Source organism: Amphiura filiformis, unplaced genomic scaffold (genome assembly GCF_039555335.1).
Source record: "Amphiura filiformis unplaced genomic scaffold, Afil_fr2py scaffold_100, whole genome shotgun sequence".
NCBI classification, from domain to species: domain Eukaryota; kingdom Metazoa; phylum Echinodermata; class Ophiuroidea; order Amphilepidida; family Amphiuridae; genus Amphiura; species Amphiura filiformis.
Window position 1 is genome coordinate 137647 of NW_027305564.1, and position 22746 is coordinate 160392.

Genomic DNA, 22746 nt, shown 5'->3' on the forward strand with positions numbered 1-22746 from the left:
AAGAGTTAATTTTTGACACCAATATTTGTAACAAAATGATACGTGAAATGTGACGCCAATATTTGTAACAAAATGATACGTGAAATGAACGACTTTTTTTTTTCTTTAATTGTTTTTATTTTTTGGCTTTCACCTCTTTTAGGACGCAATCGAATAGTTCGATCCAGCTTAACAAAATAATTCGCGCTGGGGATGCAGAATGTCTTCACCAACCGAACGGTCAAAATATACTTGTAATAATAGAAAATGTAAAGAATTTGATCTTATGCTAACTGCATCCGGGCCTGCACCATTGTGAGTTAATTTTGGCCTTAATGTTGGGAGCAGAACCAAGTAGGCTATATTAACCAGTAAATCAACTCTTTTACACGATGTATTATGCTGATCAGAATAAGTTCCAGCAAACTCCATAGATGCAGATTCTATTCGTGCGACCGCACAAATAATATATGTAGCTACAAGAGATGTTGCATACCAATTCAACTGTGACGAGGTTATGCTGATTAGAATAAGTTCAAGTGATGCAGACTATTTGTGCGACCGGACAAGAATTTATGTAGCAATGAGAGATGTTGATGATATCGTCAGATCTTCTGAGAGTCTGTTGAGCAAAATGGAATGGTCAATTTTGTAAAATAAAATCGGTATTCTAAGAAATAAGTGAACTAATTCTTAATCTTACGAAAGTAGATAATGGAAGATATCAACTGTAAATTTGCTTTAGCAACAACCCAAGTATTGAAACCCATGAGTAACATCCTAATGACATTGTTTTATTTGATAATGTACACTGAATAGACAAAAAAATCGTAAAATTAAATGGTTTGTAATTTAGAAACAAATTAAGTTAACGTTACTATTTCAATAAACTTATTGAAAGCTTACCTTATACAATTGGGAACTTTTCCATTGCCATTTCTGTCAATTTCTGTCTTGAAAACTTTTGGAATAAATCATGGAGACTACTTTATGTATTACTAATCATCAACACTCAATTAACTTATGAGAGATTGTCAGTATGTTAAATGACTTTCAATTAAGGTTTACAAAATCACAGAATTAAGAATTTTTTTTTAAACATAAACACAAACGAATACGTGAAGCAGATTTAGTACTCCTAATCCTATACTTCTTCGTGATCACTGTATACTAATAATTAATAATGATTTTAAATCTATAGCGCATTACCACGATTACAATAATTAAACATCCAAATTTATACAGAAAAAAAGTGTATATTATACAATGGTTAAAACCGCACATAAATAGCTATGATAACTGCTAAAACAAGCAAACAAACAAATGCACATAGAGTAAATAAATTAATGAATCAATGGTTTGAAAATGAGGTGGTTTCATAAATCTCTAAAATTTCAAGAACAGGGTGGTCAATGGTCAAAACTCAAAAAGTTCCACAAGTTGTTCGGTTACCACTTACTCCATAATTCTATCCGAACCTTACCTCTGTTCCACCTATAGGATACCACACTTATTTAGTTATGTTTGGTTTGGGCTTTCAAATATCTAAAAAATCAAGTTTCTAATGATACAGGTCTTTCAGGGACACTCTGTATTAGAGGGTGACACTAGCGACTTTGGACATTATGCGCAAATCATGACGATATAATACTCAGTAAATGATAATTATATGTAAAATACCACGACTTACTTTTCCTGATCCACTTGTAGGAATTTCATCAACGAATAGAATATACTTGGGAACTAACAATTCATGGACCTTTGGAAATAATCAAAAACAATTCCAATATTATTTTCTTAATTATAACAATGCCTTAATGATGTTTTATTGTAATAACTCCTATTAACCTATAATGGACTGTAACATCATTACGATATCATTATTAATGTTTCCATGAATATTTATGCTAAGGAAATAAAAAAGGCGAAACAATCAGTAGCATTAATTTCAATCAAAGTTGGAGATTGTCTATAGTTGTAGGAGAGCAAAATGTAGCTTTTGACCTTCACGTCTGTAACCGTACATTGTGTTTAGAACGACAACCTTCAATTATATCAAAGGTTTGAATTAATTTCAACAAAGTAAAGTAACATGAATTTTCAAAGCATACCTTTCCGTTACAAAACTGCCTTATTTCTTCTTCAGACGGTGCATTTTCTTTGTCAACCCTAAATGCGAAAATAACAATTATTGGTATTGTTCTAAAGTTTTATATCTTAGTATGCTTATCAAGTACAGTGTTATACGATCAATAAAAGCTCGTCATTTTGAGACAACATCGCGGAACATCTTTATTTGTCTGCAAGAAGAAACCGTGATTCCTGGATTAGCCTTGTTTCAATGTTATTGCATCAATTAGCCGTTATTACATTCAGCGATAACCTTGTCATTAATTAATTTGATAACCAGTTAGGTTTGGGTCACCAGAAGATTTGCTCAGACGGGGCTTCCTCTTTAACGACAGTCACGTTTGGCTAAATCTTTTGTATAGTAAATCGGCTTCTTTAAGGATTTGGGAAGTGGGTAAATCTCTTCTCATTCTCCTGGTGCGGGAAGCTTAATTTCTTTCTGCAACCATAATGGGCCGCAATATATCACTAACCGCATAGTCCGAGGCAAAGTTCATTATTGTCAGGGTTAGGGTCTTATGGTTAGGGTTAGGGTACGGGTTAGGGGTTAGGGTTAGGGTTTAGGGTTAGGGTTAGGGTTACGGTTTAGGGTTAGGGTTAGGGTTAGGGTTAGGGTTAGGGTTAGGGTTAGGGTTAGGGTTAGGGTTAGGGTAAGGGTTAGGGTTAGGGTTAGGGTAAGGGTTAGGGTTAGGGTTAGGGTTAGGGTTAGGGTTAGGGTTAGGGTTAGGGTTAGGGGTTAGGGTTAGGGTTAGGATTATATACGTATTTATTAGTACTAATATACTAGTAATAGTATATTGTGTGTATGCACTTTATTCCGTAATCAATAAGTATCATAAACAAACACCTTTCTGGCACAACGAATCATAGCACAGTCGTGTAGGCATTAGACAGTTGTTTGATGGGATCATTTATTATTTTTTTAAACAAAACATCATGTACAACCAAATTTTAGGCCTGAACAGCTAAATGTGATATCATGCTAATGTATACAGATGCTTTTGAGTCATTCTCAACTTTAATTTTCACTCTTTTACAAAATTATTCACTTTTATAGCATTTTTATAGCTTTTTCGGGTATAAAATGTATCCATAATGACAAAATTGGTGGCGCTATTTAGTTACTGGAAATTACCCTTTCAAGCTTTTAATACAAATAACTCCTTTTATTGTTTGATAAAATATGTTTATACAATTTCCTTGTTGCTTGTTTCACCTATTCCAGCTGTTTTAATGGCAGTGTTAATCACCTACCCCTTGCAAATAAAGAAATATGATTTAGGATAAATAGCGCCATCTATAGTTTGCATTTAGTTAATAATGAAGCCAATTCTATATACATCAAACAACCGTGTAGACTATGGATACATAGATTGTGGGTTCGAACCCCCAGGTAAACCATTGTAGAATTTTAATTATATCGCTTGCTTTTTATTTTATTAAGTAAGAGGAAATAATAATGGTAATAAACTCGTGTTATATCTAGCCTCAGTCATAGGCCTATAATTACATGTATGTATTGTACTATGTGTTATCGCATTGCGGCCCATTATGGTTGCAGAAAGAAATAACGCGTGCGGGAACTGGATAAATCTCTTACCATAAAGTGTTAAGTAACCCTGCATTTTTTGTTTTTATTACATGAAATAAACATTTTTTTTTTTTTCGAATAAGCAAGTCATTCTTTACCTAAGACATGCGCAGATCTCTTCCCCTACTCGTGAATCAGGCAAGCCAATAACCTATTATTTAAAACAATGAACATTGTGAAACACAAAATAAGTGCATCCTAAAGTGTCAATTAAAACTATGCTTGCAGCTCGATAACTTATTTCCACTGGACAATGCTGGAGGGATCATATTCACCTGGGATCGGACTCTACAGTGCTATTAATTATCAATAACACCACATTGCCAAAGCCAATAAGGGACGAAGCAAGGGTAACCTCTACAATTTTGCCAAAAAGATAAGCCTTTGATCTTTAACTTTGATTTTCATATGCATGCCAACTAGTAAAAATTACATTTTAGGACAAACAACACAAAACTTTTTCAGCAAAATAAAATACATGCGAAATTTACAAAGACACACAATGTAATTTGCTAGCCAAATATGATCACTTTAATGTATGAATGTCCTTAGTGCTAAAAGCCCTTTATCTTTCTCATGTACCTACCACAGCAGCTTGAACGCGTGGATGCTGGTACAGCCTCTTTTCTAGTTCAGCAGGTGCCAAGTTCAATGCTTGTTTAATTATAAGATCCTGTATATTAAGTAATATATAAAATGAAGCATTTAAGTTTTCCCCCAGACTATTGATACAAGAACAACGTTGTGTGTATATGACCCTAACCAATAATTCTAGATTTGTTGAATAGTTTTATATCTTTAAATCCAAATTTGAATTAACAGTTTGTGAAGTACTAACTTGTTCATGTAATATATCTTAACACAATGGTTATTCAATAATTAGTGTAAACACTCTGAGCATCTCGGTACAATTTCAGATGAAACCCAGAATGAAAATGGAGCCACTTATGTGCGCTCGTGGCATTTTACACTATTTTGGCTCATCGATTTGAATCGGCCTATAGGTGGGAACCGGGCAGTACTAACCTTCTTTCTCCCACATATTTGGATGTATCCATCTTCGTCCATGACACCCAAATCACTGGAAAAGATGTAAAAAACCAATAAAATATATAATTACTCTAGAGTGAAAATGTATTTTAGAGTCAGTTAAATGTATTAATCGTTGTGATTATTATGTATTCAATATCGATGCAAAATCTAAATCTCATTACAGTGTATAATTTACCCAGAATGAATCCATCCATTTCCGTCTTTCATTTCTCTCGTCTTCTTTTCCTCGCCCACATAGTATAGAAAAGCAGAATATGTTCGGATATGGAGTTCCCCAATTGTGTTAACAGGTACAATAAATCCATTGTCATTTACAATTTTGGTCTGTTAAAAGATAAATAAATAAATAAATAAATAAATAACATGACAACACATTTTCAATTCATTATAATCAATCATGACGGTCCTTAAACACACCACTCCACGCCATACAAAAATTCTCCCAGTCACATTTCCCCAATATGAAATTTTAAAAAAGTAATTTTTTTTTTTTTTTTAAAGTTTGACAGAGGCGGGGTTCGAACTCACGGCGCACCGCTTTGGATACTCTATGAGCCTAGCGCCTTAGACCATTCGGCCACTTGTCTTGTTGGTATCCATCTAAAATTTGAACATATAATCGCAACTTCAACATAGGCCTACCACGTGACAAGCAAAGGCAGAAAATGTACCATATTTTGGAATTTTATTTGCCTAAAAACATTAATGTGCATTATAATAGAGCTACCATTATTTATATTGTTGAATTCTTAATACTATGATACACATAAATCGATTTTGATTTCGGCCACGTGCTCTGCAGTACATCGCGTCGGTTGCGAGGTATGGCCAGTCAGTCTACCATTTTTCTTGTATACACGTTCGATGTTTTTATCAATTATTTAAAAAATCCACATTTTTTTCCGGAAATAAAAGATTAAGATTACCATAAAAAGGAAACAGAAATCTTTGGTGGGGTCTAATGTAATTTTTACATAGAATTTTCAACGTTTTTCTATCCTTATTCTTGCTCAATTAAAAAATATTTTGGCCTATATAAAATTGAAATAAAATTCTCTGCCTCTTAAACGACATCAAATGTGCCACAATTTGGTATCACGAATCGTTATATATGATGTGCAGTAAATATTCATATATTCTTTTATACATGAGATGCTTCAATTTTGACACAAAAAATATTTCATTGAAAACCCTCTCACTCGGCTATTTAAATAAGGTAACCACGTTCCCCTAGAATGTGCAATAAATTAGCATTAAATGTTTTCTTATTTTAGCAGTATTCTAGAAACTCTTGCCGTTTGACGAATAGAGGAGTAGTCCTTAAATGAAAGGCTCGTGGACACGTTTGAAGAGGTTTGCTCTATCCGAGCCTTACCTCTGTTCCACCTATAGGATACAACGCTCCTGCTTTTAGCTTCTCTTCTGGGTCGTTAGGATGACTTAAGTGTGTTAGCATAACTTCTGTCATGCCATATGATGGCTATGTAAAGAAAGAAAACAAGAAACAAGAAATTAAATTAACACTTCACCTACTCAGCTATATAATTTTTGTAACATGAATATGAAGTGGAGTTGCTGCAACCTCCTAATATTCCATACTGACATCATACTAATCTATTGATATAATGTGCCGATTCAGTTTATTAATTTGTTTATTTGTTGATATAACATTCTCCACATAATCTCAATATGGCGTCATAATAAGGCACACAAAAATAAACAATACTATAAAGTTCATATATTATAGAATCGGAGTAAGTGTTAATTTATAATCACGCATTTGAGAACAAATGAAGGTCCTACGATTATATTATGTCATTAGGGTGTAAACAACGTCTTGGCTCGCTGGATGAAAAACCTTCGTAGGCTTACATTTATTATAAATAAATTATAAGGATTTTTTTGTATCAGTGATACATCCGATAATGAATAACTAGTGAACCAACCGATAATGAATAATTTATTACAATGATAACTTCATACTTACAACTACATACTTGCAGATATTCTCCAATTTTCTTCTCATTTCAAACGGGATAACGCTTCCCCCGATGTTTACTGAAAATGTGTTACACAATGAGTATTAAATTCCTACATTCTGAACTTTATGTTATTTGTTACTATTTCACACTGCAAATACATAATTAAACATTTAAACACTTAGTAGTTGTTATATGGAAAAGCAAGATGTGATCTTTTTAAAATGATGTTAAATGTTCATAATTTTTTTATCGATTATTCTTAGAAACATTAGTGCGCAAATACAGGGTGTCTCAATAAAAATAGGCCATGTGGATTAGGGGACGTAACTTAAAATGTCAGCAGTAAAATCAAAACTTCTTTGTAGATTCAGGAACCGTGATCTTTCCTCCTTAAAATGGTACACAATTCATCCAAATCTGTTCACGCATTATTGAGATAATTGGGATTGTAATAGACCCATTTTTGGACCGTTCCAATGGGGGTACCACACATGATGTGCTGTAGTTTAGAATGAAGTAACTGTCAGTTTTGCTGGGTTGAAAATATCAACCATCCAACCACCCAACCAATCAATCTCTCGAAGAATGTTTGTCACACCTTTCTCTTTGGATTAACAATCTGTGAAAATATACCTTCTGTGCATTTCTCAAGAAACCACAGGTCAGTTATGATTCATAGTGTACACATGCGTGACCATGGTGACCAGAAAATAAATCCGAGAAAGAATCATGTTTAGGGGTTCAAAAACGTTAGTTGATGCGTTTAGTCATTTTATTGGTCCCGTTATTTGCAAAACGTGTTTCCTCGACTGATATGTATCATGCTCAAACTTTATGAATATTGGAAATGATAAACATAAAGGGTGCATTCTTTTAAATCCAGCGTACCTTTGAGATAAAAATGCAATTATTTGTTGTTAAAATGCGCTAAATTCCATGGGTGTTTTTGCTCAAAAGGGCAAATTCTGTTTAGGCTGTTTTGAAAATCACTAATCGCGCACCAACTAACGTTTTTGACCCCCTAATCGCCATTCGCGAGATTCATTCTTGGAAAAGAACCCATTTTGTTTGCGTTTTTCTGGTCACATTTGTGTATACTAAGAAACTAAAAGTTGAATGGTGTTGCTTGAGAAATGTTTGAATAATATTTTTTGAAGATTATTTTCACATATTGTTTACCTAAACAGAAAGGTGTAAAAAACATGCTTTGAGAGATTATTTGATTGGTTAATATTGCTTACCCAGCAAGACGGAGAGTTTTACTTTATTTCTTTTTGTGCATTCTAAGTACAATGCAGCACATCTGTGTTTAATGTGTATTGTCCCATTGGAACGGTTCAAAAATGGGTCTATTTGTAAAATCCCAATTATCTCAGTGACGCGTGAACGGATTTTGATGCTTTGTGCACCATTGCAAAGAAGAAACATTGTGGTTTCTGAATCTGTAAAAATGTTTTTATTTTAATGCCGACATTTTAAGTTACGTCTCCAAATCCACAGGGCCTATTTTTATTGAGACACCCTGTATAATGAACAAAAATATTATGCTGCTATGTCTTTGAAATCGTTACATACCCTGGTGAGCACGCATGGAAGTAATTTATGTTCATTATATCAACATGGGTATAATCAAATATTTTTAGACCCTCCATCCACTTAAAATCATCTTGTGAGTTATATGATGTGTAGGGGACGATACTTACCAATGTCTAAACTGGAAAAGTCATAGTCGCTAAGATTTGGTAAATTCAATAAATCGTGAATATGATGGATGAAGAAAAAGCCCATTGTGACTCTGAAAAATATAATAACCTTCAAATAATTTCATTGCATTTATTATACCAAACAAAATGATCTCTAATAATATTTCGGTAGTACAAGTAACATCTGGGTATGCACCTATTTAGGACACGAAAGATGTTGTCACCAAATATCATTGATAATAACTCAGTGCAACTCTAATAACATCATGCACCCACTCTCGAAAGGAACTAGTACCAAATAACGCGATCAAAAGGTATTCATAATATAGTCCGAGTACATGGGCGTAGCAATAGCCTCGGGGGCACATGGACAAGAAGCAGTGCGAGCAGTGGCCGGGGCAGTGGCGTGCGCAGCACATTGAAAGTGGTGGGGCCAGGTTGTTCTGTTCCCCGAATGGAGTCTGATTAGGAACAAATTTGGACGTTTTTAACGTTTTTTCGCCGAATCCCCCGAATAACCAACAAGAGTGGGGGGCATGGCCCCCTGCCCCCCTTTGCGCACGCCACTGAGTGCGAGGCCCTTTTAACATCTCCTTTATCAGTCCTATCCCTAACCCAACTCATTGTCCCTTTTGCTTCATGCAGTCCCCTGAACCCTCGGAGCCAATTGCATTTCGTCCATCCTGTCCACCCGCTTGCTACGCACCTGTTCTAAATATATACCTAAATGATTTACTAAAGCAAGTCGTATATCACAGTGTTTTATTGCGGGAATAAACTTTTGTGAATCTTATTCATGAATACCTTTCATCCTGTAAAGCTTTAGCCATAGTCTCAGCGTTGAATTCTGGAAATAAGACGACAGTAGTTAGTCCTACTGTAAGGGGGGCAATAAGTCCAATATATCCGGCACCTCCTGAAAATGTAATCGCTTCTCCGAACCTGGCTGATTCATGTAAAATATTATTTTGGCATGAGTTCCATATACATGTTTTATGTGCATGTTGTACGCTCGTATTGTGATAACATATAATGCCCGGATATAATGGTGAAGTACACATGTTCATATTAATGTCAGTGTGTAAAATCCAGCGAACAAAGCAACAAATCTGCCGGACAGGCAGCTCCTAAAAGTAGCCTGTCGTCCAGCTGACCTGATACCAAAATGATACAGGGACTGAAAATGGTATAGAAGACATGCTAGTAGATAAACAATCCTACTACTATCATGATCCTGGTTATCAGACTTCCAGAATATGATATGAATACCTTGACCACGTTAAACTACCGTGGAACACTTGGAGCAAAAACACTCTTTCATACAACTTTATGTAAACAAACCAACCCCAAATTATAGGCTTTGGCGGTGTGTAAGATTCCACGATCTTGCAGTCCAGATCCCCCGGGAGATACCACAATCAAACATTGTCAGCCATCAAATATCTTTTGTACCATCTACAGACCTCATATGGAATGCTCTCCGTGCGAATATTCCTGCTATCAAACCTTAGGAGGTAATAGCTATATGTGTGAGTTCATACGGTCACCAATCTCTACACTATAGATGATAGTATCATCTCTACACTACAAGATGGTAGGCATTTGAAAGCTAAGACTACGCCCTTGATGTTAATTTAAGCTGCATGTCACAACAGTATTTTCTAATTGCCAAAGAGGGCGCTTTTCACTTGCACACTTTTTAGACAGTGTAGTGTAAAACATAAAAATGTAATCTGAGGTACCAACAAATTTAGATCAAAATTTTTCATCAAAATTGGAGCATTTTAACCACTGTAACCCCTGTGGATCTTCAAATTTAACCTGTCCAAAATATTAATTTTTCGGTTGTGACAATGTGCGGTATACATACAAACTGTTATAAAAAAAAAGAGCCGTCCTTACCAAATCATATTGCAAGCTTTCTTCTTCGAGTCTGAAGCCAATATTTTTCCTGTCATTCAATAACGCATGTGATGAAATAGCAGTCGCTTTGGGCATCCCAGTACTACCCTGAAATGATTTTGTTTTAATCAAAATGATTTACAGAGTCATAAAGGTCACAAGTTAGCTTATTTATTCGCTCACGAATTACAGTTTCAGCTTTGCAATTATAATTATGTAAATTTTATATACAGCAGTGAAACACAATCCGCATTCACTGAAAGTAATCAAACAGGCTGATACTTATACATCGTCATCGCATGTACTTAAGTTCGGTTAGAATTTGCTTGTGGATGCAAAGTTGGATATGCATAACATGTTTTAATATTGATATGTGAGATGTATTGAATAGGAATAAAACGTGTGCCCAGTGGGCACTATTTGCCATTCGTATAAATTCAGAGTCAAAGTTCAGGGATCAAAACTCAAAACTCCGATTTGGTAAAAAACTTATTCGAAAATATTCCTCAGGTCATCTACCTACGACTTGTCAGTTTGGAGTTATTGGCGAAAAGGTCAAAAGTTGAAATTTGGGCTCCATACGTTACCACGTTCTTTGCATATTGGTGGATTACACCTGGCAAACTGCGCAGTATGAGCTTGAAATGTTAGGTTTTGAACCTTGTTATTCTACTTTTGTACAATTTGCTAAATAGTGCTCTATTCACCATAGCTTTATTACTCGCGCCGGGAGGCTGAGTATTAGTGTTCACTTCTGAGCGGAACGTGGAGAATTGAAGAAAAGCCTGTTTTACTTAAATTATATTTACCTTCATTTAAATATTTATGACACTTTCATCAAAACAAATATTCAAACGATGATAATGTGTATATACTAGTATAATAAACGTGAAATTTTAGTATTTTAAGAGTTTTTGTATATTTTAGACGTTCTATGACTTTTGTTTGCTGTATAGAGGCTGAATTGCACATGCGTACTCTGACCATTGAGGCCAGTGACCCGTCAGTGATAGTCATGGGCAAATTGATATCGACATTTTTCTTACTGCTGATTGGTTATACACATTTTGGACTCTTCGATTAATTTAGGAGGGGTGTTTGAGGTTAATACGGTGTACCATTAGGGACATACGCGCTTAAACATTAACCAATGATCCTAGAACTCCTAGAGAGCCGTGTGTAGTCGTGCGATATGTCAAACTTTTCGTCTGATCATCAGGAACAAACGGACAGTTGTCGCATTTCTGTAGGATCATTGGTTAAAGAGATAATAGATACTTTTTGTACTTTTGTTCTCTTTTTAACCAATCATCATAGAGAGTCGTGTGATATGTCAAATTTTTCCTCTGGTTTTAAGGAACAAAAAAGTCAGCGGGCGCATATCTTTTCCTCTGGTCATAAAGAACAAACAAGTCAGCGGCCGCGTATTTGTACGATCATTGGTTAATGAGATATAGTCACTTATTGTACTTTGTGCACTTAACCCTCTATCTTTTTAGCCAAATATACCACAAAGTCGTGCGATATGTCAAACTTTTCCTCTGGTCATAAGGAACAAAAAAGTCAGTGGTCGCATATCTGTAGGATCATTGGTTAATGAGATATAGTCACTTTTTTCTACTTTGTGCATTTAACCCTCTATCTTCTTAACCAAATATACCACAGAGTCGTGCGATATGTCAAACTTTTCCTCTGGTCATGAGGAACAAAAACGTCAGTGGTCGCGCATCTGTACGATCATTGGTTAATGAGATATCGTCACTTTTTTCTACTTTGTGCATTTAACCCTCTATCTTTTGAACCAAATATACCACAGAGTCGTGCGATATGTCAAACTCTTCCTCTGGTCATAAGGAACAAAAAAAAGTCAGTGGTCGCGCATCTGTACGATCATTGGTTAATGAGATATAGTCACTTTTTTCTACTTTGTGCATTTAACCCTCTATCTTTTTAACCAAATATACCACAGAGTCATGCCATATGTCAAACTCTTCCTCTGGTCATAAGGAACAAAAAAAGTCAGTGGTCGCGCATCTGTACGATCATTGGTTAATGAGATATAGGCTAGTTACCTTTTTGTACTTTGTGCATTTAACCCTCTATCTTTTTAACCAAATATCCCAGAGTCGTGCGATATGTCAAACTTTACCTCTGGTACGTGAAGACGGCCCGATTGGCGCGAGGTTCATATTGGTGCGTATGCACCAAATATGTATCTTGTAAGTTATTGTAATTTTAGAGTTGTATATCAGCGTAATTCAGTTATATCTATAAATGCGCTTTTATACCAAGACCAGCAAGCGTGACCAAATCCTCATGCATTGACCACTATACAGAAAGGGGCAGGAACTCTATAGATAAATATCATCAAATTTAAGTATTAATTGAATTGCAAAATTGTTACACATTTTGCAATTACAATTTGTAATATGTTATCAAAAACAACATTTTGAAAGTATTTGACGACGGAAAAATATATTCCAGGACGGAAACGTTTACAATATAATCACGAAGTTGAACAAAATAGACAATTTTGCTGCACAACAGTCTCATGTTGTTCCGCCTTTGCATTCAATTGAATACATGAATACAAAACCCACCCAAGTCCATGGGACGTGATTTTGAACCCGTGTATCATTTTAATTCCTTCAGTTAGATTTACCTGGTCAATATAGTAAGTTTGTGCAAATGAGTGGATTAACCTGTATTAGCTATGACGATTAGCATTTCAGGGACTTCGTGGGGTTCATTTTAAATTTTGGATTTGGGTGGTTTTTGAATCATATACAAAGACAACAATGTTAGAATGAGATTACCACTAGTAAGATAATACAAAATAAAGCACACAGGTATGTATAATGTTGATACGCATTCTGCCATGTAATATAGACCACACACTTTCCTTTATTGAACCCATTTTTTTTTTTCAAAAGTCACTTTCTAGCAATGAATGTGTTACAAGTGGACTTTTATACATACTGGTTTTGAATCAATGTGTTACAAGACTCAAATCATGGAATTGTGTGGTTCTTTCATACATGCTATTTTTCACATGCTCAATAGACACAGAGGATGAATTTGAGTTGTTCTTTCATACATATGACAGGCCTATGTATAGCAACAATTTCCCATGCTTAACTCAATTTAGCCAACGTATGGACTTGGGTGGGTTTTGTATTCAAATATTCAATTGTATAGAAAGATCACTCGCTATGTAGAAGGTCACTCCGAGACTTACTCTCTATAAGCTATTGTGGCAACGCGGAGGTGGTCAATTGCGCATTTATAAAAGCGCATTTATATATAACCGGAGTACACTGTATATTGTAATACGTTTTGTGGTTGCGTGCAATATAAGGCGTTTAATAAATTGCATGTATTATTACATGGTGTATTACTACTGTTTAGTCAATTTTTGTTGACGTATTTTCCCGCGTTATTTTAAACTATTCTTATTCTAAATATTCTAACAAGACAAAAGACAAACATTTTGAGACAACTTTGATCGAAATCTATTTCTGTGTTTGACCCATCTTAAGGCCATCAAATTTCAACTTTTGATCTTTTTACTAATAACTCCAGACTAATGAAACATTTTTGAGTTTTGACCCCTCACCTCATATTTCTTGTATTGCTCAAGATGTTAGGCATCAACTTTAAGCAAGCACAAATTAGTCAAATTTGCCCTATAAGGATAGAATAAAAGGCGTCTACTAGGCCTATACTATTAAGCTATAATTAGTTCCTTTAGTAAATCAAAATCCCACAGGCCCTTCACAATTGATTTTGAGTTTACCGTTTCCAATTCCGCATCCAAAATTGAGAATTACAGAATGTTTATTTATTTGATTCTTATTTGATACTTTCTCTAATCAATAACATTTTAATTACATTAATTTGCTACTTCCTTACTTTGATCATCTTTAGTATGATGCTGAACAAACAATGAACACCCATTATTATCAATGTATAAACCATAATTGCAATATAATTAAATCGGCAGTGACAAAATGTACAGTTGATATTACTTATTAGGCTGTGACGACTCGTTTCCAAATAAATAAAATAAAATAAATAATTAAATGTTACCTCATCTTTTATTTTTACAATCTCCAACAGAAACTCGGAATCAATTGTGAAGGGGCTTATTTTAGATTTCGTAATAAACGGGAAGGTCGAAACATATTTTAAAGCGATATTTCATGAGAAAGCATGTATGGCTTTTTACTTACGGATGTAAACACTACAGAGCATGGTTCATCCATATCAATAGACATGCAGATTTTATTCACGTTGTCCATATCAGCCTCACTACCAAACGTCATGAATTCATCGTAGCTATACACACACCTAATAATGTTTAGAAGAAAAACAGTGCAAATATTCTGATTACAGTTTGTGTTTTTCATAATTAATGTGACGCTAAATATCGCTAGCATATACTTTTATTAATAATTTCAGCTATTTGATATTCGTTTACATGTTAATGAAATAATCATAATGAAAAAAAAAACTGTTGTCATTGCCTTACTTTCTCAAAGATAAATGTCCTGGAACGGTACCACTAATGATGAAGAACTCCATACCTGGAAAACTAGAAAAAAAATAGGCTATTTACGTTTACCGCTACGTATGAATATACATCATTATAGGAAAAAAATAATATTCATGAACATCTACATTAGCCTTCTCCAACGTCAAGGCAATAGCCAACATTACAAAACATATTCAGTGTCAGAAACCAAACTTAGTCAATTTTCATGTGTGCACTCTGTTTATTTATAGTTTATTGTTTGATGTAAGGTACACTTTACGACTTCATACCGTTCAGAATGAAATCCATCGTTAGATGTGTCCATTAGCTCTGGAAATATTTCATACACCCTGTCCAATATGTTTGACGGCGATCTCGTCAGGATAAGCCCTTTGCACTTGAGCTGTAATAATAAAAAATTATATTTAATTGGCACAAGGTTATAAAGAGATTCATCGGGAATTTCAAAATCAGATTTAAAAGTTTTCATGGGATGAAATCAAAACAGCGTTAGAACAATAAATACCGGCTCCAACCGGAAGGAACCGCCGGTTGAGTTGAGTTTTGATTTCACCCCATAGTAAAATTCCTAGAAAAAGCTTATTTTCTATACATTTTCGCCAATCCAATTATGTTGCCTTTCTCAATGGTGTCTTGAAGGAACACATCGGATTGCCACAACTGTGTGGAAAACAAGCCAGTTTTTCTTGAAAATTCACTATAAAACTTTTATTGAGAGGTTTTGAACTTCAGTCGGTGACCGATTGAATATTCAATCAGAAAATGTGTCCGTAACTTCAATCGCTAAAGTGTGCCGTGTCCAGGGGCTTTGGCAGGCCAAAAGGGAGGGGCAGAGATTCTTTGGCAGGTCAAAAAGAAAGTATCGAAACGATCATAGATGGTCAGATATATCGGGAACTGAAATATATAGCAAAAACTTATTTAATGTATATAAAGCGCAGCTTTCTCCTGCGCATTTGATACCTCTTTTGTTGCTCTATGATATCATTTGGTTGAGTTATGGGCGCTTGAGTGGCTTCAAATCGGATTTTGAAAGTTGCACTTACCTCCTATTCAAGCCAAATGCGTTCGTCGTGTACACACACACACATATACACACAAAATCAAGACAAAGGACACCGACGTGCTCTGTTTACTTAACCATGAACTTTACTTTATTTTACTCCTTCGACTTCCAACTTCAATACTTGCTACCCTTTACTTATCTCTGACTTATGTCATGAACTCTTTCTGCTGACATCTCAATACTTGGCATGCTTGGTGTGCCCACCATCATTGTCTATCACTGCCTTGATTCGTCGTCGCATGCTCTGAACAAGATGTCTTATCTTTCCTTGGTCAATGTCTCACCATTTCCTGAGCAGGATGCACCGAAGGCCTTCTAAGGTGGTGTCAGGCTTGATTGCCTTGTTAGCTTTCCTCTTGAGAGTGTCCCACAAGTGTTCTAGTGGATTAAGATCAGGGCTCTTTGCAATCAATTTATCCAACACGCGACACACATACCCATTTGAATTTGGCGGACAAAAGCAATGGTCATTTATTGGTCACAGTACAAGGCATTTCGCTTGAATAGGAGCTAAGTGCAACTTCAAAATCGGTCTTGAAGCCACTCAAGCGCCCAGAAATCGATCAAATGATATCGTAGAGCGACAAAAGAGGTATCAAAATGCGCAGGAGAAAGCTGCGCTTTATATACATTAAATAAGTTTTTGCTATATATTTCAGTTCCCGATATATCTGACCATCTATAATCGTTTCGATACTTTCTGGGTTGAGTTTACTTTACGGCTATAAAAAATACCAACGTGTAAACTTATTGTCCCTACTTGACCAGTATGGCCTCTTGGGATGGAGTCCAGAGGGCCAGGCTTCCAGTGTAAGCTAGAATCCTTTGAAGAAAATGCAAGCACCATTCAAGACCACTAACACAGGATCCTAGCCTTCAAATTGGATGTACTATTGGCATATCTTTCGGGTCTTCTTCAACAGGAGGAACAGGAGGTCCACCCAACTACCAAATGACTTGTTCCCGGGGTCTTGGTATTTCTTCCCAGCCACTACGTAGGCTTATAGGTAGTAGCGCTCCTCTTGGTATAGTGTCAGGACATAGTGCCGTCTTTGTTTCCTTATTTGTCAGACCCAGAAAGTTCTCAGTGTCTCATTGGTTAAGCCTCTGGACCTTGGAACTGCTACATGGAAGTATTTCAGCTCAAATACTGTTTTTTGTCCTTCTTGATAAGGTTGTCTTATTTGCTATTTTTCTGTAATCTGCATGCGTGAGTAGAGTGTGTGTCTGGTCTCCTGGATTTGGTCACTATTTCTGACGTGAATATGATTGGGTGCTTGTCTTGTCTTATATTGTATTAATCAGTTCTATATACTAGCCTATGTTCTTTTGCATAATGGAGCGACAATTCTACACGTTCTGCGTTTCTGCGCCGTCCATATCTTACACATTACTTGTAACGTAATCTGGTAATATTATGTCATTTTGTATATTATTTTATTGTATTTTGTGTACGGTACTAATTAATACCAATAAATGCCTACATATACTCTGCATTACAATCTGGGTTAAGGTGGTGTAACGCTCAATTCAGGCTTTTGCCTTTTGTTACATCTCCGCCATATTTTTTTAAATTCTATTTTGCCGTTTTGTTAAATTTGCTTGCATGTATTTTGATATGATGGAAATAAATAAAATATGTATGTATGTATGTATACATATGTATGTATGTATAATAGCCTATGTTGTTTTGCATAATGGAGCGACAATTCTACACGTTCTGCGTTTCTGCGCCGTCCATATCTTACACATAGAGTTACTTCGTAACCTAATCTGGTAATATTATGTCATTTTGTATATTATTTTATGTATTGCATTTTGTATACGGTACTATTATTAATATCAATAAATGCCTACATGTACTCTGCATTGCAATATTCTTTACTTGCGCCAATGTGTGTTGTGATGAAATAAAACAGAACCGAAGTGAGCTAAATTGACACCATTGAGAAAAATAATATACAGGCTGTATCAAAATTAATGTTACCCGGGGACACAAGACTGGCACATCAAAATGTCAGGTAAGTATACATGTAGCACTTTTTGGTAAACTTAATCCTGAAAAATTTCATTCAATTCAACTATAGAATCGGGTCATTATTTTCAAAAGGAGCCTAATGTGGCATTTGGCAGTTGCAGGCGTTTCGATAAAATAAATCACGTGTAATAATAATTTCGATACAGACTTATTCATTTTATTTCTTACCTTGTTTAGTAAGGCTACAATCGTTGCTTCCGGAAATTCTAATCTCAGTGGCACCTAGGAAAACAACAACAATAATACTTTGTCATGGGCGATTCCATGCAAACAAGGACATTGCCCAAAACATGAAAAATGCCCTGTACTTTGAAACTACAAGTGCTACCATGGGAAATTTGGTATCAAATGAAATAGCTCAATATGTTCCTTAAATCTTACAGTGACATTCATTCATTTATGTTTACCATGAACTTTCTTCACGAAACCCATTTTGTGTCAATTTCATGACTTTTTAAGGAAAAGACACCCATATTTTTCATTTAGTTTTTTTTGCATGTTCTTTGTTCAAAATTGCTCAAGTAGGGTTGAAAAGTTCACATTCTGTAATTTTTTTTTTCATGATATTTGTTTTTTCTTCTGTATTTATTATCTCAATTTGGTCACATCTTTTTAGCAAACACATTTTCTTTCAGTCTAACTTAAACTTCAGTACAGTATATACCTAGTACACAAACTCAACTGGTTGTAGCACTTTCCGCTTGATGAAACTTTTGAGTCGAAAACATGCCCATTTTCTCACCAGCGTCATGCTCAAAGTAGAGAACATTCTGTTCTTTTAATACCATTTTAGTCAAAGCCTTGATTGTTGGATTTCTCACCAAAGAATGAAACAGCAAGGCTAACTATGAAAAAAAACCCACAGTACTCCAATTACGAGAATGCGTAAAAGTGTAAGAGAGAAAGAGAGGGAGGGACAGAGAGAGGAAAGAGAAGGGAAATTAACTTTATTACCAACAGCATTCCGAGTTGCATCGTTGCAAAGAGAGCCACCAGCCATTCCGAGTGATTCGCACCCCATACTGCTATAGTATCACCCTTCTTGTAGCCCTTTGCAACGAGGGAGGAAGCAAACTTCTGGCTCTGAAATGGTATCAATATACAATGCAATAAGCCTACAAAACAATACAATACAATACAATGCAATTCAAATATGTAAGGACCCCAGCGCAAAGCGCTGTTCAAAGGGAAACATAATACATACATGTAATTCAAAATTGAAACCAATGACAATTATTTCAGAAACTATAAGCAGAACATGTTAATTAAAGAAATTATTTTGCAGGAAAATTGTTTTGGCCTGCCTGTTGTGGACGGAAGAAAAATGTTTTTTAGGCCTTGATGATGATAATGAAGACTGAAGATAATGATGAGCTGATGATGATGATAATGACAATGCTGCAATAATTTTCCTATTTACTGTCATTGAAAACGCTTAAAGCATTTCCCCTCAGCTATTAAAATGTAGACATATAATATAGCTGGCACAAATTCATCATGGTCATATAAATGTTTATACCACTGGAAACCTCTAGCTACATAATGTTTATGTATCCAAAACTAAAAATTTCTTCCAGATTAATTCGTTCGGCAAAAATATCGCAAAATTACACCAGAACGAAATTACAACACATTGTCTATCGACTGAGCAGTGATGGGGGGGGCACTTCAATCTGAAATGGATATAGGTGTAGGGCTGGCACTTTCGCAGTTAGGTGAAAGAAAAATTAAAAAAATATGGGGTCATTGGGTGAGAGCATGATTTTTGGCATTCGGTGAGAGCAAAATGTAAAAAATATGGGGCCATTGGGTGAGAACATGATCTTTTTTTTTAATGAAATCTTTGGGTGAGAGCCGAAACAGCGCCACAGAAACCTCGAACATTGAATTTCTAGTTCTATGGCGTCAAATTCGCTGTTTTCAAAATACCGTAATTAACAAAATCAGTGATAAATGAAAGTTACTGTTCAATTTGAAAAATAGGGGGTCTACGGGTGACAGGGCACGTGTTCCTTTATTTGTTAATGTATTTATATTGTCATTATTAATATTATTATTATGCTGTGCGGGGTGTAACTACACATATGGAATCAAATGATATTTTTGTACATAAACATTATGCAGCCAGAGGTTTCCAGTGGTATAAAAATCTCAGCTTTTTTGTGAAAAATGGGGGATGAGGCCCTGGTTCACGAAATGCCTTTTTAATGTACTATGTCCTCATGCTATTAACCATATTACAAATTTAAATTTGAAACTATTAATATGATCAGGGTCCAATTTGAGGAAAATGCATTTTAACCCTCACCGTACCACCCAGCAAACACAAAAACGTTTTTAAAACGTTTTAAATAAGTTATATTTTGGCTTTTGGTTTAAGTAAAACGTTTTAATAACATTAAAATGTCGGGTTATATAAAGGTCATGATAACGTTTTAAAACGTTTTGTATGAAAAACACACTACAACAATATTTTTAAATGTTTTCAAAAAATGTTATTGTAAACTATTTTGCAAACATTTTTGCCAAATATTGTGTCAATACTTAAATAACATTATGTTAAAATGTTTGAACCCAGCAAACAAAGAAATGTTCTTAAAATGTTTTTTCAAAACCTTTTAATAACATTTAAATGTCGGAGTTATATAAAGGTCATGAAAACGTTTTTAAAACGTTATTGAAAATATTTTGGGCAAACATTTTTCGCAAAATATTTTTTCAACTCCCCAAAATAACATTCTGTTTAGAATGTTTTGTATCAAGTTTTCAAGAATGTTTTTGGAATGTTATTAAAACGTTTTATACCCTTTATATAACCCGACATTTAAACGTTTTCTGTAAAACATTTTTTGTTTGCTGAGCAGTAGATTATCAAAAAATGTTTTTTAAGGTTATGAAAACGTTTTATACTCTTAATATACCCTTTATATAACCCGACATTTAAACGTTTTCTGACAACCTTTTATAACTTTTTGCGAATGATGTCGAAAACGTTTTGTGTTTGCTGGGCAGGTACTACAAACTACTACTTGATAAATGCGCTATTCGTAATATAAATTTACATAGAAGTCTGTGCAATAAGGGGGCTGGTATTTTCTTCGGAGGGGGGGGGGTCCCAAATATACTGGGGTCATAGAATTTTAAGACCAAAATTAGGGGGCGCTATAAATTTTTAACACCCAAAATAGGGGGGTTATAGATTATTAGGGGCTGGGCAATAATTATGAGCCCTGGGGAGGGTAATTTGACATTTTGGCGAGCCAAAAGGGGGGGCAAGCAATTTTGGCAAGCCGAGGAGGGGGGCAAGCGATTTTTGGCACGCATTCATGGGGCGCCTTTTTAATAAAACGCTCTAAACAGGCTTAGGAAAACAGTACGGAAACGCTTAAATATGCAAATTTTCCTGCTCGCTGCGCTGCGCTCGCAACATACATCTAGACCATTTAAGGTTTGCAATTTGGGATCCCCAAAATTTGGCATGTTCAAGGGGGGGGAAAGAATTTTTGGCGGGCCGAGAGGGGGGGGCAAGCGATTTTTGGCGGGCCGAGAGGGGGGCAAGCGATTTTTGGCTAGCCGTTTGGAAATTTTACCCCCCCGGGCTCATAATTATTGCACAGCCCCTTATGGGTTGGTGACTCAAAAATTTTCTCGCGCTGCGCGCGCAATCTTTGACTTCACAATCGAAATGTGAGTACAATCTATAAAGCATGCAAAATTTTTACACGCTCCACGCGCCTTCTTTATCACAAAAACACAACATATTTTCAGGGGCAAATTTTTGTGTCAGTAATAAGACGGTTAAGGATTTGAGGCATGTATACTTGGGTATGAGATATTAGTAATTACCACAAGGTTGAATGGTAGGCTAAAATAGCTATTAAAAAATTCAAGACACGTAGCGATAAACTGTGCATTATGAGATACATGGGTTCAAGTGAGGAAATCCCGGAGGAAATGGTTCAGGCTCCGTGAACAAAATGTAGATATATATGTATACATGTATCTATTTGCACGAATTATTATTTTTTCAAGGAAACGCTTTTGTAAACACTTTAATTAATTCCCGTCATCAAGTATCATGCACTTCCATAATTATATCTGGCGACTAAATCGGTGAATACATATCAAACACCTCCATATATAAAAATACATACCTGATCTTTCATTTGTTTGAAAGTAATCCTCTCTTTGTCGACATAAAATACATACATTTCTTTATCTGCATACTTATCTGCCATTTGGTATAACTGTTGTCCCACGGACATCCCAATAAAGGGCTGTTTGCGAGGGACATGAAGGTAACTTTTCGTCAATTTTTCTGTCGCCATTTATACCACTGCTTCAAGTTCAATATACATGTCTAACATGTGCATACAGTGCATCTAGCCTATTCTCTTACGGTACAGTGTAGTGAAGTGTAGAATTATATTGGTATACACTGCACTACAATACACAATTGCTCTGCTTTGATTTTCTTGTTTTGAAGGTCACGGCACTTCAGGGCGCAGACCACTAAATAACTTCTCCATTGAAAAGCAATATTTTACACGGTGTTTTCTGCCCCGCGTCGCGTGACTGCGTGACAGTATTTTTCACTTTTTTACGTCATCTCGGTATTAAATAAGGATTGAATTTTCATTTAAGATTCAACTTTGGTTAACTTTATAGATTCAGTTTTTTACTAAAAAAAATGTTTAAAAGCGATGCCGCTATTTTAACACCAAAACATGAATTACTATAGGCCTAC

The 22746-nt window shown here is 35.4% G+C and overlaps 1 protein-coding gene across 5 annotated transcripts; it reads right to left on the bottom strand.

The window, feature by feature from the left end:
- Positions 1-121: 121 nt before the first annotated feature.
- On the bottom strand, positions 122-22349 carry LOC140144936 (medium-chain acyl-CoA ligase ACSF2, mitochondrial-like). 5 transcript variants are annotated; one of them, XM_072166731.1, is made up of 13 exons: positions 10341-10448; positions 9243-9285; positions 8439-8530; positions 6741-6811; positions 6129-6233; positions 4929-5077; positions 4727-4781; positions 4287-4373; positions 3799-3851; positions 2091-2148; positions 1670-1738; positions 886-940; positions 122-601 (listed from the first exon to the last, which is right to left on the bottom strand). In XM_072166731.1, the coding sequence occupies exons 2-12, from the start codon at positions 9266-9268 to the stop codon at positions 887-889; spliced, it is 819 nt and encodes a 272-aa protein (XP_072022832.1). In that variant the 5' UTR covers positions 9269-9285; positions 10341-10448; the 3' UTR covers positions 122-601; position 886. The 5 variants fall into 5 exon arrangements, 4 of the variants coding, with proteins under 4 accessions (XP_072022832.1, XP_072022833.1, XP_072022831.1 ...); XM_072166732.1 differs by lacking the exon at positions 9243-9285 and having other exon boundaries at positions 10341-10441; XM_072166730.1 differs by lacking the exon at positions 10341-10448 and having other exon boundaries at positions 9243-9385.
- Between the last annotated feature and the right edge of the window lie 397 nt (positions 22350-22746).